The 14,140-nt window shown below is 35.1% G+C and overlaps 1 protein-coding gene across 5 annotated transcripts in view; it reads right to left on the bottom strand.

Moving 5' to 3' along the window:
- LOC145683939 (endoglucanase G-like) overlaps positions 1-14,140 on the bottom strand; it is an 81,239-nt gene that overhangs the window by 13,720 nt on the left and 53,379 nt on the right. For 4 of the 5 annotated variants that reach the window (XM_081755639.1, XM_081755637.1, XM_081755636.1 and 1 more), the window contains 2 exons: positions 5,968-6,150; positions 2,513-2,702 (listed from right to left, as the gene is read on the bottom strand). In XM_081755639.1, the coding sequence (XP_081611765.1) occupies positions 2,513-2,702; positions 5,968-6,150 (373 nt within the window). The remainder of the gene's footprint in view (positions 1-2,512; positions 2,703-5,967; positions 6,151-14,140) is intronic. The other variant, XM_081755638.1, reaches the window with a different exon arrangement.

Genomic DNA, 14,140 nt, shown 5'->3' with positions numbered 1-14,140 from the left:
GCTGTTATGAGGCGGCCCACAACACCTCCCACAAAGCAAGGGTGTACTGAAATTGCGCAAACTTTCACTCCTTTATCTGCTGATACAGATAAAGCCTTAATGTGCAGGGAACAAAATTGGAAATTGCGCAAAAAAATGTTGTACGATGTTGCCATCATTACAATAAGCATTTCGACTAATAAAAACAACCACGAAAACTCAAGTTGTTTTAGGGGAAAATACAAAGTAATGGATGACAATAGCATTTTCAGTTATCGGTATTATATGTGTGCACGGTCGTCGTTAGAGAGAGTACGAAGGAACATGTCCCAGGCAATAATTGTATTATCACGTCTAACTGTAAGATTGCCTGCAAGATTAAAACTGTAAGAAAATAGTTATTGGAAAACTGTTAGGAAAACATACTTATATAAAACAAATTAAAGATATAAATATTTCCAGAAGTTCCCTTTAAATATTGTGGACAGACGTTCGACGAATCAGAGATAAGGATTTGTTTACATTTTCCAATTTTACCCAATCACAAACAAGGATTTGTTTACATATTTCAGGTGTGTCTACCACGTATCTTAGTAACTGCCCTTTCACTTTTCTATAAACGATCGTTATATTTGCATTTGCATCTTAGTTACTGTTCTTAGGAGCTCTTAGGTGTTCTTAGGAAGCCTTTCATAGACACTACAGTAGCCAAGTTTACTTTTCTACTACTGATGTCCATACGATGATTTCTGTTTTACTAGAGATTCAAACGGAAACTGCCATGAAAATGACGTCGATGGTGAAAGGAATTTTAGACTAGCAGAAGTCAAAAGGAGAGTTATCAGAAAATACACTGAGTTTACAACAATTCAAGATAAACCATGAAAAGGCACGTATGACATTTTAAAAGCAGTAGAATTTAAAATCCAAGAATTCAAGCTGTAAATGTGAAATGTTCTGTAAATATTTTGCTTTGTAAATATTAGAATGCAATACAAGTATATCTCATAAAGGAATGGCATTTATATATTTTATTTCGGTGCAAAATTTCATACAATTTCCTGAATCCTGTTGTTGGCAACGTCGTGGTGGGAATTTTTCGCAATTTCAGCACTTTCTGCTCCTCGTTAATAAATCATAGATTACAGAGATTATCAATGATCTAATCTTTAGAAAAATTTACGCAATATCGTTGCACCGCAAAGCAAAAGTTCAAACCTACAATATCAGCACAAAAACTCGTGTGCACAGTGTTTTGGGACAGGAAAGGGGATTTTGCTGGTTGGCTTCAAACTCAGGGGTGAAACCATCAATGCGGAACGATACTCTGAGACTCTGAGAAAACTTCGGCGTGCAATCCAAAACAAACGTAGAAGTATACTGAAAACGTGTCGTATTCATGTTTGTACTGTTGAGAACGGAATCGAGAAATTTCGAGTGATCAGATTTTGGAACTTCTTCACGAGGATTTCGGTTCCGTTAATTTTCTACTACAATGAAAGTGATAAATTCATTTTTAAGATACTTTGCATCAATTATTTCTGTATTATGCATTGTCAATACCTGTACAAAAGTTCTAGTACAATGCCGTATTATTTTTCTTCCCCAAAAAGTGTTTATGAAAAAGTTCCAAATGTTAGAACAATTATTATATGTATAATAAGTTATGTATCTCTTGAAATATTTGTAGATTGTTAGATTTTAGAAATGTCTTTAAAAGAAAAATAACTGAAACGAATTGTTTTCAACAAGTTTTTGAAAAAAAACCGTCTACTGGCAAAAAAATTTGAAAGTCCATCAGCAAAGAGTTAACTGAGTGCGATTTTAAATAGCGTACTGAGTTCTTTGAAGAATCGCTACACCAGTTTCCTACGGTTACTTCCTTTACACCGTACTCTGGAGAAATCTTTTTTTTATGACTTTGCCTCGATTCAATCTCTGGAGAGCTGCTAACTTTGCTTCTGCGGCAGGGCCGGATTAATGGAGGGGCTTAGGGTGGCTGTAGCCTCTGACCTCCAGGTGAACGAGGGCCTTCACTCTGAACAAAATCTCAGCTGGCTGTCTAAAAAGAATCATACAAGATACAATCATCATCATAAGATGAAATACGCCAAAAATACGAAACATAGTCCCTTAACGTTCCTACTATACTTTCACAGAAATGTATTAAGCGAAGTCAGCAGGGGGCACGTATATTTTTAGCTCCGAATCTCCAGATAGGTTTATCCGACTCGGATTCAATTTTTATTTTATTCTTTCGAGTCAATCCTTGAATCAAACTCTAGGACTAAGGCGAAGGTGTTACAAACAATTGAGTCTCATTACTTAGAACTCATGTGAAGCAGCGAAGAAAAAAGTGTGCTTCAATTATTGTAGCACATACATAATTTCCACTTTAAATAACTTCAAATGCGCGCCTGGAAGGTATTGCATTTTATTAGCAGTCCGTTCTTCTTTCCCTGGCATGGATAATACAGGACATAGAGTTACAAAAAGTCTAATTATCGGTACTCAAATTTATTTAAATACTTACTCATAGAAGTCAGCAGCAACATCGATGGAATCTGAGTATTTGCCTTTGTGGTTTATAGCGAAGTCAAAAAGCTGCTTGGCGTGATCCAAAAGTATAGCGGAGTATGAACCAGAAGAAGATTCACTTTCGTCTTGGAAGGCAATAGCTGTGGCCGCCATAGCAGCTACTGTCTCTGCAGCAAGGTCAGAACCTAGAAATATTAACCAAATAATCGTTGTTCCAAATGGAAAATTAAGTATATCAGGAATACCGTGCATTAAGTAACCCGAACTTTCCTTAAAAATAGAATTGTTCAAAGCCTGCCAGGTAATGACATTGGAGAAACAAAATTCTTCAGTCAGTTCATGATAGTATGGTTAAGCTAGAAATTTGCACGGACCCAGGTCATAGATTTGGTGTGGCTTGAAGGTTAGGCTCAGTGATTTCAAAAAAAAAAAAAAAAATTAATGGTCATGTTAGTAGTAAAAAGTGCTTGTCTAAATTTGTAATTTTGTTTTTTTTTTCTATACTACAATAACTTGAAGATGCTGAATCTAATGGAACTATTTTTAAATATGTCCAATCAGGAAGTCACAGGGAAAATGACCTCAAAGTTGGAGTACTTATATTTAGGTATGTCCCAAATTTGACATAATTTTTTTTTGTGGCTCGTTGACGGGTATGTTTAGAAGTACTATCATTGGATTCAGCAAATTCAAATCAAAACAAAAAACGCAATTAGAAATCTATCCTAGTCTATTCTTTAAGCACTTTTTACTAGATGCATGAACGTTAGTTCTTTGTGAATAATAAAACCACATAGTTCAGTAGAGTTTTCAGTTTGTGTTGAATACAGTAGTCCATTATAACGTGCAATGGTGATTTTACACATCTCATAGTGACATTAATAAGGTCATTCAAGAAAACAGACGAGTAGCAACAAATAGCCCATATACGTTTCAGTTTTACGTCCTACGACTATGCTGTGAAAGATAAAGGAGACGGTGATGAAAAGAGTGAATGAAATGCTGGAATGAAGAAAGTCGTATAAAACGGGAGAATCCCGAGAAAACCAATGCATAGTGTTTGCCAACTACGACGTCCATTTGGCGCGAGCTGGGATCGAATCTAGATCTTCACAATGTACCGGTGAACGCTCCATTACTGAGCCATTATTGTCCCAATTATACCGATATTGCAAAGGAATATAACATTAATATACAGGAAAATTTGTGTTCGTTAGCTCTCAAAACTACTGAAAAGATAAGTGTTAAAAAATCAATGATCAACGAAGGTGAGAATATATTAAGAAAAGTAAGGAAACAAGGAACGATTTTGGATGTTTGAGGAATGACTAGAAGGTTTTAATTGTTTTGAACCTTCAGGAAGCTGTAAGAGGTACATATTTGATAATACCTTCACTTAACACACTTGTTCCAGCGGTGCAAGTTATCCCAGTTTAAAAAAAAAAAATATATTTAGAATGTGACCAAAAGAACTCCTTCACAGCTGTAACGACGTATCACTTGCAAAAACCTTTCCCAGGTAAAGCTATTTTTACTTATCGGAGTCTAAGGGAACCAAATCAGGTAAAAGGGTGGATGTGGAACGAGTTCAAATACACATTCATGAATAGTTACCATGGTAACTGCTAAGGTGTTGTCTGAAACATTATCATAGTGAAGAGAACTCGTCTGTTAATATTTAAGGCCTGATTTGTCGCATGTGAGCTCTGAAATTTTTCACAAGAACAGTAAGATATTGTCGTGTGATGGTGTGATCCCTCCGAAGATAATCAATCAATACCACACATTAAACATTCCCAAAATACTTACGCAATTACTTTTCTGCGGAAGGGGCGACCTATGTCATCTTTCCAGTGGCAGATGAAAGGTGCTTACACTATTTGGATTGTTGTTGGCTTCTGGTTGATAGTGATGAACTCAGCATTCGTCCATAGTGATGAATCGCGACAGAAAACTGTATCACTTTTAAAAAGTTTCAGATTCTTCAGTGACGTTGTGTATGGAGTGTGATTTAGTTCAAGAGTCAGCAGATGCCGGACCCGTCAAATTGAAAGTAGCATGAGTAGTAGAGAATAGACCCCTATACTCAAACATATAACCATTAAGGTTGTAAGCCTTCATGTAAGAGAATTGGTCAAAATCTCCGAAATTTACAGTTTTGGCATTTTTTTATCCATGAAAGAGAACGAGATGGACTATCCTAACTTACAGAATTACATACTCCAGTCCTATACCACCATACCAAATTTTTAAATTCGGCAATTTAAGGGGTGATCCTATGTACTCTTCCAAAAATTTAGGGAGTTTTTCAAGGCAGCCCTGTGAAATTTAGAGGAGGTGATTCTATACTCCCCAGGACGATGGCCTCTGAGTCATGAATTCAGGGGCACAAAGTTCGGCCAAGTGACGTTCATACTACTTTGAAATGTTTGATAAATCAAGTTCATTTTTCAGAATATGATTTGCTTATTCTTGTGATATGCCCACGTCGATCTTGCATGATCATATCAAGTATAAGAATAACGTTTTCCTTTATTTTAAAACTTAATGGTCTCTCTGACTCAGTTAACCTACAACAACACTCTCCCTGTCATTCATGACTTCTTACAACCATCTGTTGTTGGTGGCATATGAAGGGACAAATTCACCTAAAGTATTGGCCATATCCTGGTGGATATCAGACGCTAATATTCCTTTCAGCTACATGTAGTTTATGACAGCCCTGTAAGCAGTGGCGGATCCAGGCCGAGGTCGGAGGACCCAGTTTATTTGAGTGACGAAAATAATTGAAGCTATTATTTGTATATTTTTGAATTTAATAGTAAACTCGTGATATTCCTATCATAGTCGGGGGTCTGGCTGCCCCCCAGTTTTTATCTTCTAGATCCACCACTGCCTGTAAGGTACTTTTTTTTTTTATTTCCGAAACTTCACATATCTAAAGGACCTGTCAAGACAAAAGAAATTCCTTAGAACCAAGAAATTGGTATGTTATTAACAAAGGTTGTACTGTTATGAAACATAATGTTTCTATTCCAGCTTTTATTTTCTGTTAGCTGAGAACTAACTATATGATTGCACACGTCCTAAACGATACGATGGTAGAAAAAATAGAAAAGAAGCGAAAAAGGCTGCAATTGATTATTATTATTATCATTATTATTATTATTATTATTACTATTAATAATAATAATAATTTTGCTGTTATGTATTGCTGTTATGTATGTTTGCTGTATTTAAAGCAGAAAATGCGTACGTGAAGACTGCAAAGGTGCATGGTACATGGGTGTTTCGCTGCAAGTGAACTGCCAATAATGGAAAGATACCCATGAGAACGAACATGACGGACGACATTAAGTTATTGATTTTTTAATTAAAAAATCTTAAGTAAAAGCTTTTAAAATCCTAAATAGAGGCTATATGCAAAAAAACTAACGTAAGGTTAATTACCAGGGTTTTCCTTTGTGATCTTAAAAGCTGGTCTCTCCATGTTCATATCCTCTGGTCTTCCCCAATAATCATGATCTATATTAGCATCTCCCACTTGGCCGTAGAATTTGTCGGCACTCACATGGCACTTCATGAAATAGTCTGTGCCCCACTTTAAAGCTGATTTCACGTATTCAGTTTGTCCTAAAATATATACAAAAGCAAAAACAGACTTATTGTCTCAACACATCATAACTTTCTTGATCATTTTAATAAGTTATATCATAATTATTTAACATTTTACTACAAGAAAATGACGCTTATAAACCTTTTTACATCTTACTTCAAAATGCCGAATCAACAATCCTTTTACCTACTACAAGCTTGAAACCACTACTACAAGGTCATTTCAAAACGTTTCTGCCAAAACTCAGGAATATCGCGTCACTGATAATAGGTGGCTGTGGCATATAGTGCCATCTGTGGAAGAAATAATGTACTATTTACAACTGTTTAGCTGCGTCAATTCGTCGGAAAAAGTCATTTGAACCAGTCGCAGTTCGTTGATGTCGCATACTGCATAAAATGCTCCAGTCCACACGGCTCTTGCTGCCACGCAGCGCAGCACGGGAGAGCCGTGTATATGGAATTCCATAAAAATGGTAGTCAACGTGTTAAGAAATACATAACAGCAAAATTATTATTATTATTAATAATAATAATAATAATAATAATAATAATAATAATAATAATAATAATAATAATAATAATAATCAGAAAACGAAATGATTATTTACGTAATTTATAAACATATATTAATACTTATTAAAGCATGTAAGTGCAAAGAACTTAAGTTATGTCTCTCTCTCTCTCTCTTTGAACGCAACAGCCCTTAGGGTGCCAAGGCGTAGAAGAGGACTTGTGGCGCTCACGACTTCGGGGTGGTGTGTTGTCAGCATATCGGGTCCCTTTGTTGTTAGTTCTAGGTTTCTAGATGGGATGCAATTATTCCCGGTACAAAATACAAGAAAATGAGCCTATCTATTACTATTGTAATTACACTCATTCCCTCAATGTGATATTTGTGTCTACTTAACAATACACAGACAGCTAATCCGTAGAAGAATCGTTGATAATAATAAATAAAATAACTCGACAAATATTCTTATAAATAATAGGTAAAAGTTTGCGTCACACTTTCACTTTGCTGGGCACACCAGTGTGCCGCATTATACTGGTTGTGGCACACTGGAATATAGAGTATGGCTTTCAACTTTTTTTCAACTATTTCAACTGCTTCAATTGAAATGAATCTTTAATAATAAGAGTGTGAATTTAGTGTTCTTACCCTTCGATTTAAAAATAATCTTCGCCAGAATTTTATATATAAAAAAATAATACTCAGAATTTTATAGAGTAGTTTGTTTTAATCGAAATTATTAACTTCCTGCAATTGTTTGGGGTTGAAATTATTTGGAATGAAATGAAATCTTTAATGAAATGAAGACTTGGGAAGAGTTGGCAGAAAGCCATAATTACATCAGAAAGCTTCTAGAAAGCATGCCACGACGGCTTCCAGCAATCACTGATGCAGCAGGACGTTGGACTTCATACTGAACTCTTCGGGACAATTAATCAGCCCTTTTAAGGGGCCACATTTTAAATTCCAAAATGGTAAATTAAGACACAAATTAACATGAATCCGTTATTCTAAATAATATTTAAGTAAAAAAGTTTTCAAAAATTTCTGAGTAAATTCGAATCACTGACCTTAAGTTTAAAAGACTCATATATATCTTTCTACTGCTCTACACTCCATTCTCTACAGAAATCACTTGAAGGAGCAGATGAAGAAGCGCACACTTAAGTAGAATAATTCCTGTGTTTTAACATTGTAGATAAACGATAGTATTGTAATAGGATTATTCTATTTTCATTTTAGAAAAATAAACTCAGGGATAGGCAGATTTAAGGAAAAAATGTACAGAATTGTGAAATATTAAATGTAGTTCTGATTAATGGATTAAGACACTGTAAATAGTTGATTGTTTGAAACATACTGGAAGTGACAGAGCCATTACCTGATGGAAATATTGAAAGACATATGTTAATGGTGTTAGTTGCAAACTGCAGTAGAAGTGAAAAATTTATGGAAATCTCTAAAACTTTGAAATCACAGATGCAAATTGATTGACTGTTAAGTAAAACTCCAAAATCTGACTAAAGCAAAAAAAATTATTAATAGCCTGTGTTATAGTTTCAGGTATATCATTCTCAAATCAAAACTACGATAGAAGTAAATCATGAATAAAGACGAATTTACAGTTCTAGATTATCAACAATTGATTCTGCTAGATGTAAATTTTGGGAGAACTTGTTTATAAGGCTTTAGATTCTTTTATTTGTTTGTTCATTAGTTTCTGTCCTCACACGTAAGGCAGATTGTAATCAGCCAAGGGTGTTTTGAAAAATGGGGAACATCTTCCGACTTCGACTTCTGAATAATGCATTTAGAATCAAGTCGAATCAAGGCTGTCTCACGGGAAGGTAGGTAAAGTAAGGCAATCGCTTCAAACACTACACTTGAGAGACCCGTCTCATTCAAGACTTAGACTCTTCAGGAAAAGTAACAAGATTATTATTTCTAATTTATTTTTTGGGTTCAAAATAAACCAAGGTTTTGTAAGATAATTTTTACGATTATGTACTATTAATTTCGAAAATTGTACTCATAATGTAATATACCATCATAGATTTGAAACAATCAAAGTTCGAAAAAACAAAGTCTCTTCATGTTTGATATGAAAGTCTCGTCTTCATTATTGACCCCCACTTTATTTTAGTCCTAGGCAACGCGAATCGACGGGATGGCTCTAATTGAAATCATTCATTTAGATGATTAAGTAATCAGGAAATGCCTGATGCTATTTTCTGCGGGGAACATTTATTGGGATTTTCGTTGAGAAATTTTATATCCTTTCACCAAGCGATGTTGGTCTTCAAGATTTTGAAATAATGTTGAACATTACACCTACATATCGTTATCAATTTATTGGAAATATGCCAGATGTCTGGTTGCTAATGGATAGTCGGTAATCACAGCAACGAATGGTCAGCGATCAGTTGGTCGCGGTGTGCTAGACCAAACTCTGTATTACGAGAGAAGCAATAAAAGGGCAGTGTAGAGTGAACTAAGCAGACGATGATACTGTAAAATAGACGACCTCTGTGATTCCGAAAGGTATTCTTGAGATCGGTTATGTAGTCCGAGCGTGACAAAGAGGGCAAGTATGTTGGGTGTGTGGCGAAGGGCAGTGTCAAAAGGGAAGACGAGCTACAAACACAACACAACCACATCGGCTAAGAGGAACGGAGTTCAAAGAAACCACTCAGTAACAGACCCTCATTAAAGCGGATCATCGCTCTAAACCATCATGCGACTTTGGTATAAGAGACGGAAGAACTCAAGAAGCACCTCCCAAAACCTGTCTTCATAATCACAGTCCGCTGCGAGTTACATGGACATGGAAATACGGAGTCGGGTTACATGAGCGAAACTGTTGATAAAGGACCATAGTGGCTTACCAAAACATCAATGGCGCCGCTAACACACAACATGGACTGCTGATGACTAGAAAGGTGTAATATGGTGTAGTGAGTCATCCTTCATCTTATTTAAGAGCACGGACAGTGTTTATGTGTGGCGGATGGCCAAAGAAACGTATCCGTAGTGTCTCTGCCCAAAGATGAAACGACTCTGTGATTCTGTGGGGTTATAATATCGAGGTTTTCAGAGGATTCTGTGCTGACTCTTACCTGTGACGTCACTGCCCATGATACGTCGCCATTCTAGGAAACCATGTGAATCATATGATCTAGATATTGTTGTTGTAATAATGTCATATTTTAAGATGATAATGGGCCTATTTATACACCTCAAGCTGTTGATGAGTGGTTTTAAGAACATCAGGATGAAGTTGGACACCTGTCCGACCACCGAATCTTAACATAATTGAATATTTGTATTCCGTTTAGGATACACGAACCCGGTCCAGATTTCCGCCTACATCCTCTCTCAAGGAGTGTAGTGATGTACTGCAAGCGAGGCGGTGTGATATTTTACTTGTTACAATTTAGATCTTCAAGACTCCATTTTACATTGCATTAGATCTGTTCTGAGGGCAAAGGTGGTCCAACGCCTGTTAATCCATTGTGTTACATTTTTTCAAAGTGTTTCTATTAAATTGATATCGATTTGAATGTATTAAACGTGGGCGTCCATAGGCTGAAATAGATGGTAGTGATTTAGGCGTCCGGCCACTACAACCCACCCCTTGACTACGCCCCTGGCGTTTTGCCCCATCAACCATTTATTTACTTATACAAAACCCAGGTTTTAAGGTACGAGGAAGAAAATCGCCCTGGATTTATGAACCCGGAAAAGCGCCGTCATTGCATCCAAGCGTGTTTGAGAAGAAAGCGCAAGCCTACTTGCTATATATATATATATATATAAACCTCTTTTTTATGACTACCAATCAATTGTGATAAGGACTTATGCAATGATGGGGGTAATTCATAATACCTTTCTGCATCAGTGTGAAACTACCACTGCAAACCATTACAATGTTGAACGCTGTGATATGTTCAAACCTGTCTGTAAGCATCCATCAATGATCAACAGGCATGGTGTTCTAATGTTCGCTTCAATACACTCCTACATACCATCATTATAACTTCAAAAAACGCTATGTGTAAAATTTAAAATTTCAAAGAATAAAAAATCTGCATTATTTATGAGGGGGCAGGAAAAAACTCGGATATGTGCAACTTCTGGACGCGCATTATTGCTACCTCCAACCACAAAATCAGCTAGGTGTCTTTGCGAACAGCAGAAAATGATAGGAGCGGTTTGACTGCAGCATCACACAGCGGGGTTTGTTTTATGACGTAACAACCCTTTAAATGAACGATATCACATAACGGTTGTAGGTATATGCTCAATACCAAACAGCACCTTCATCTGTAAAATCATAATTTGAGCAAAATCTGCACATAGAACTTTTTAAAGGCTCAGCAACGATATGCACTTCAATGAAACTCCTCAAACGATGAAGTATACTACCTATGATTTGAAGTATAAAACTCTTCCCTACTCACAATATTATCCTAATATCTCCCATCGATTACTGAATTTTCTGATATTTCAGTAACTTCTTAGCAGGGTAACTAGCCAGAGACTGCTGACTGCTGTAGTTTTCATTTTTTACCTTTGAAAGTGACTCATATAAGATGAACATTTCAGTCGCTCCAACCTCTTTTAAACAACATATCCTTGATATCTTCATAGTGGTATTGTAAGGCTTTGTTTGAGTGATTGATTTATTTCGTTTGGTTTACTTAACACTCCTTTTATGCATCGATTTGTTATACCTTAACGTAGGAATCGGATATCAGACCATGCAATTAAGCCGCTTTGCCATGAGAGGCACAGGGGAGTTATTCTTTAGATTTCCTTAGAAATATTCTTTAGACCTGGATATTTAAAAATTCTGCAAGATATTTCATTTACTTTAATATAGTAAATAAAATTTCGGGGGCTTAAGCCCGAAAGTTCCCTCCCTTAAATACGCCACTCGTTGCATAGTAAGTCTCTCGAAAATGCAGTTTGTTTAAAGCAAACCGGTTCATAAATGAAAAGTAAGTAAGAGTTTAAGAGAAATACCGAACTGTTGCATTATTATTATTATTATTATTATTATTATTATTATTATTATTATTATTATTATTATTATTATTATTATTATTATTGATATTTTATTGACTTTTTAAAATATTAGAATTACGTGCTTAGGAGAATTCGTGTTGGGCCCCCTTTGAAAATAAAACGTGGATACGTGCCTGTCCTGAATGATAGACATATGAATCATTGTGTAGACGGGCGCGCTAGGCGATAGAGTTCAGAGTATCAACAAATAAACTAAGACCACAACTTGCAGTTCTTGTCGATTGATTCCAATTTTTACCTGCAATGATATGTCAGATAATACGGTATGTGAAATAAATGAAGATCGGATGACCGAGACTATGGTGTATTTCTGTTTCACGCACATAAACCTGTAAAATATTTGTGTAAAAAATTATCTTTCACTTCCTACTTAAATTTGTGGGTATGATCGCACACCTTGCCTTGTAAAGTATAGCCTTATGAAGAAAATATATTTTTACATGCTGGGAAGTTAAGGAAAAAACAACTTCAATAATTTGCTGTAGCTTTCTTTTTTAACAACGGCAATCTAGTCCATTTCATCACGATAAATCACGTTTGGTAGTAAAATGTCTGTTTCTAACTATATATATATATATATATCTTTCACACTTTGTTGGAAACAAAATTGTTCTTTTTCCAAGAAAAGAGGATGAGAGAAGAAGCTGTACAACAGCATAAACTGAAAACAATCGCTATTACCAATAGTACTCTAATCCTGAATAAATACGTCATTAAAGGAAAATATCAATAAATTATTTCCTTACTATATTGTTTCGGTTCTTATTAACATGAAAATTATACACTTCCTATAATGTTTTTTTTTAAAAGGATATGATGGGTTGAGATGGGATTTGACCTGGCGTCAAAACAGTATAAAAACTACCAGTTCATTACTCTACCCACGGAAACTACTTTTTGGTTGTTTTCTTTTTCTTAACAAATAAGTGCTCTTAGCCATGGTGCGTGTCACTTCCAACCTCAAGACAAGAGTTTTCGTGTTTGTTTCTATATTTTCGTACGATATCTTGGTTACAGAAGCTAATTTATATTTTGCAGACAATCTAGACAGTAAGTTTAAACCAATAAATGCAATATTTTACTCTGTTAGTTCCTTGATCCAACATTCCTACAAAATTCTAAAATTCCCTCCGCAATCGTGCTCTGCTACTGCAAATATCACTCGAAAGCATGATTGCCAGTATACAAAAAACCGAGCATAGTTTTGTTTTTTGCTTATATTTTTATTACTTTGTTATTTTTTTTCCGATAAAACAAGTCATTGTTGGATTTTTCAGAGTAGATAATATACAATCATTTTGACCTAGTGGATAAGCAGCTGAAAAAGAAAAGTCTTCATCGAAAAACATTATAAAAACATGTTCCTTTTTGTTTTACCATCATTAGTAGTTTTTTTTTTTTATGTAATTGAACCACACCGAGCTGCAAAAAAGTGCTGGGATAATAGTATTAAAATTATTTATTTTACTTTGCCATTGCAAATTCTTCTTTCTTTGTTACATACAGGGTCCAATGTCATTACATACTATAAAACATGTCTGTAATAAAGATAGAAATACTTAGGTTTGGTTAGATTGTACTATGAAGTTTCGTGTTATATTCAGACTGTAGTTAGGATAGATAAGTTCAGATTAAGTGAAAATAGTCTAAACTGATTTACAAAATATATATATATATATATATATATATATATATATATATATATATATATATATATATATATATATATATATATATATATATATGTATATATATATAAACAGAATATAAAATTTACATGTTTTGCATTGTATTAAGCATGTTTGATTTAATTTTGATCTTCAGGTCTTCACAAGTACTGCAGACATCGACCTGAGGTCTGCCAAATCGGTAACCAAAGTTTTTCTTGAAATATTCCAAATAAAACTCATACTTTATTACATTCTTCAAGTCAGGAAATTTTTCTGTGAAAAGTTCATGCATTATTGCCACATTAAGCTGAGCATCGAGATATGTGACTGATGTAGACGTTTAGTATGCAACATATTTAGAAAATGAATCAATATGTTCATGTATTTTAACTAAATGTGAAGCTGGTATAGCATTAGAACGGTATTCGTGTTTACCTCTCATGTCAATGGGGAATTTCCCAGAAGCCAACATTTTTGTCAACCTAATGACAACTTTGTGTATCACCGTATTAAGGTTTATGTAAGCATTACGCATACTTCAACTCTCTTGTACCTTTCATGGCAAAGTACTTGAAAGAAGACTCGTGTTGCTTTGAGTTTTCATTTGATGGCCTGTGCCTTGCAACCTTATGCCTCTCGATTAGGTTCATTATTAATGTGTCCTCCTCGTTCTTAGGTCTGCCACTATATAGGGTTTTAATAATGTTCTCCTTTTCTTCAATAGAGAAACTATCCA

The sequence above is a fragment of the Thermobia domestica genome, chromosome 4, assembly GCF_964235325.1.
Source record: "Thermobia domestica chromosome 4, izTheDome1.hap1.1, whole genome shotgun sequence".
Taxonomy (NCBI): Eukaryota; Metazoa; Arthropoda; class Insecta; order Zygentoma; family Lepismatidae; genus Thermobia; species Thermobia domestica.
Note: the sequence above shows the minus strand (reverse complement) of the source record. Positions and strands in the feature narration are given on the sequence as shown.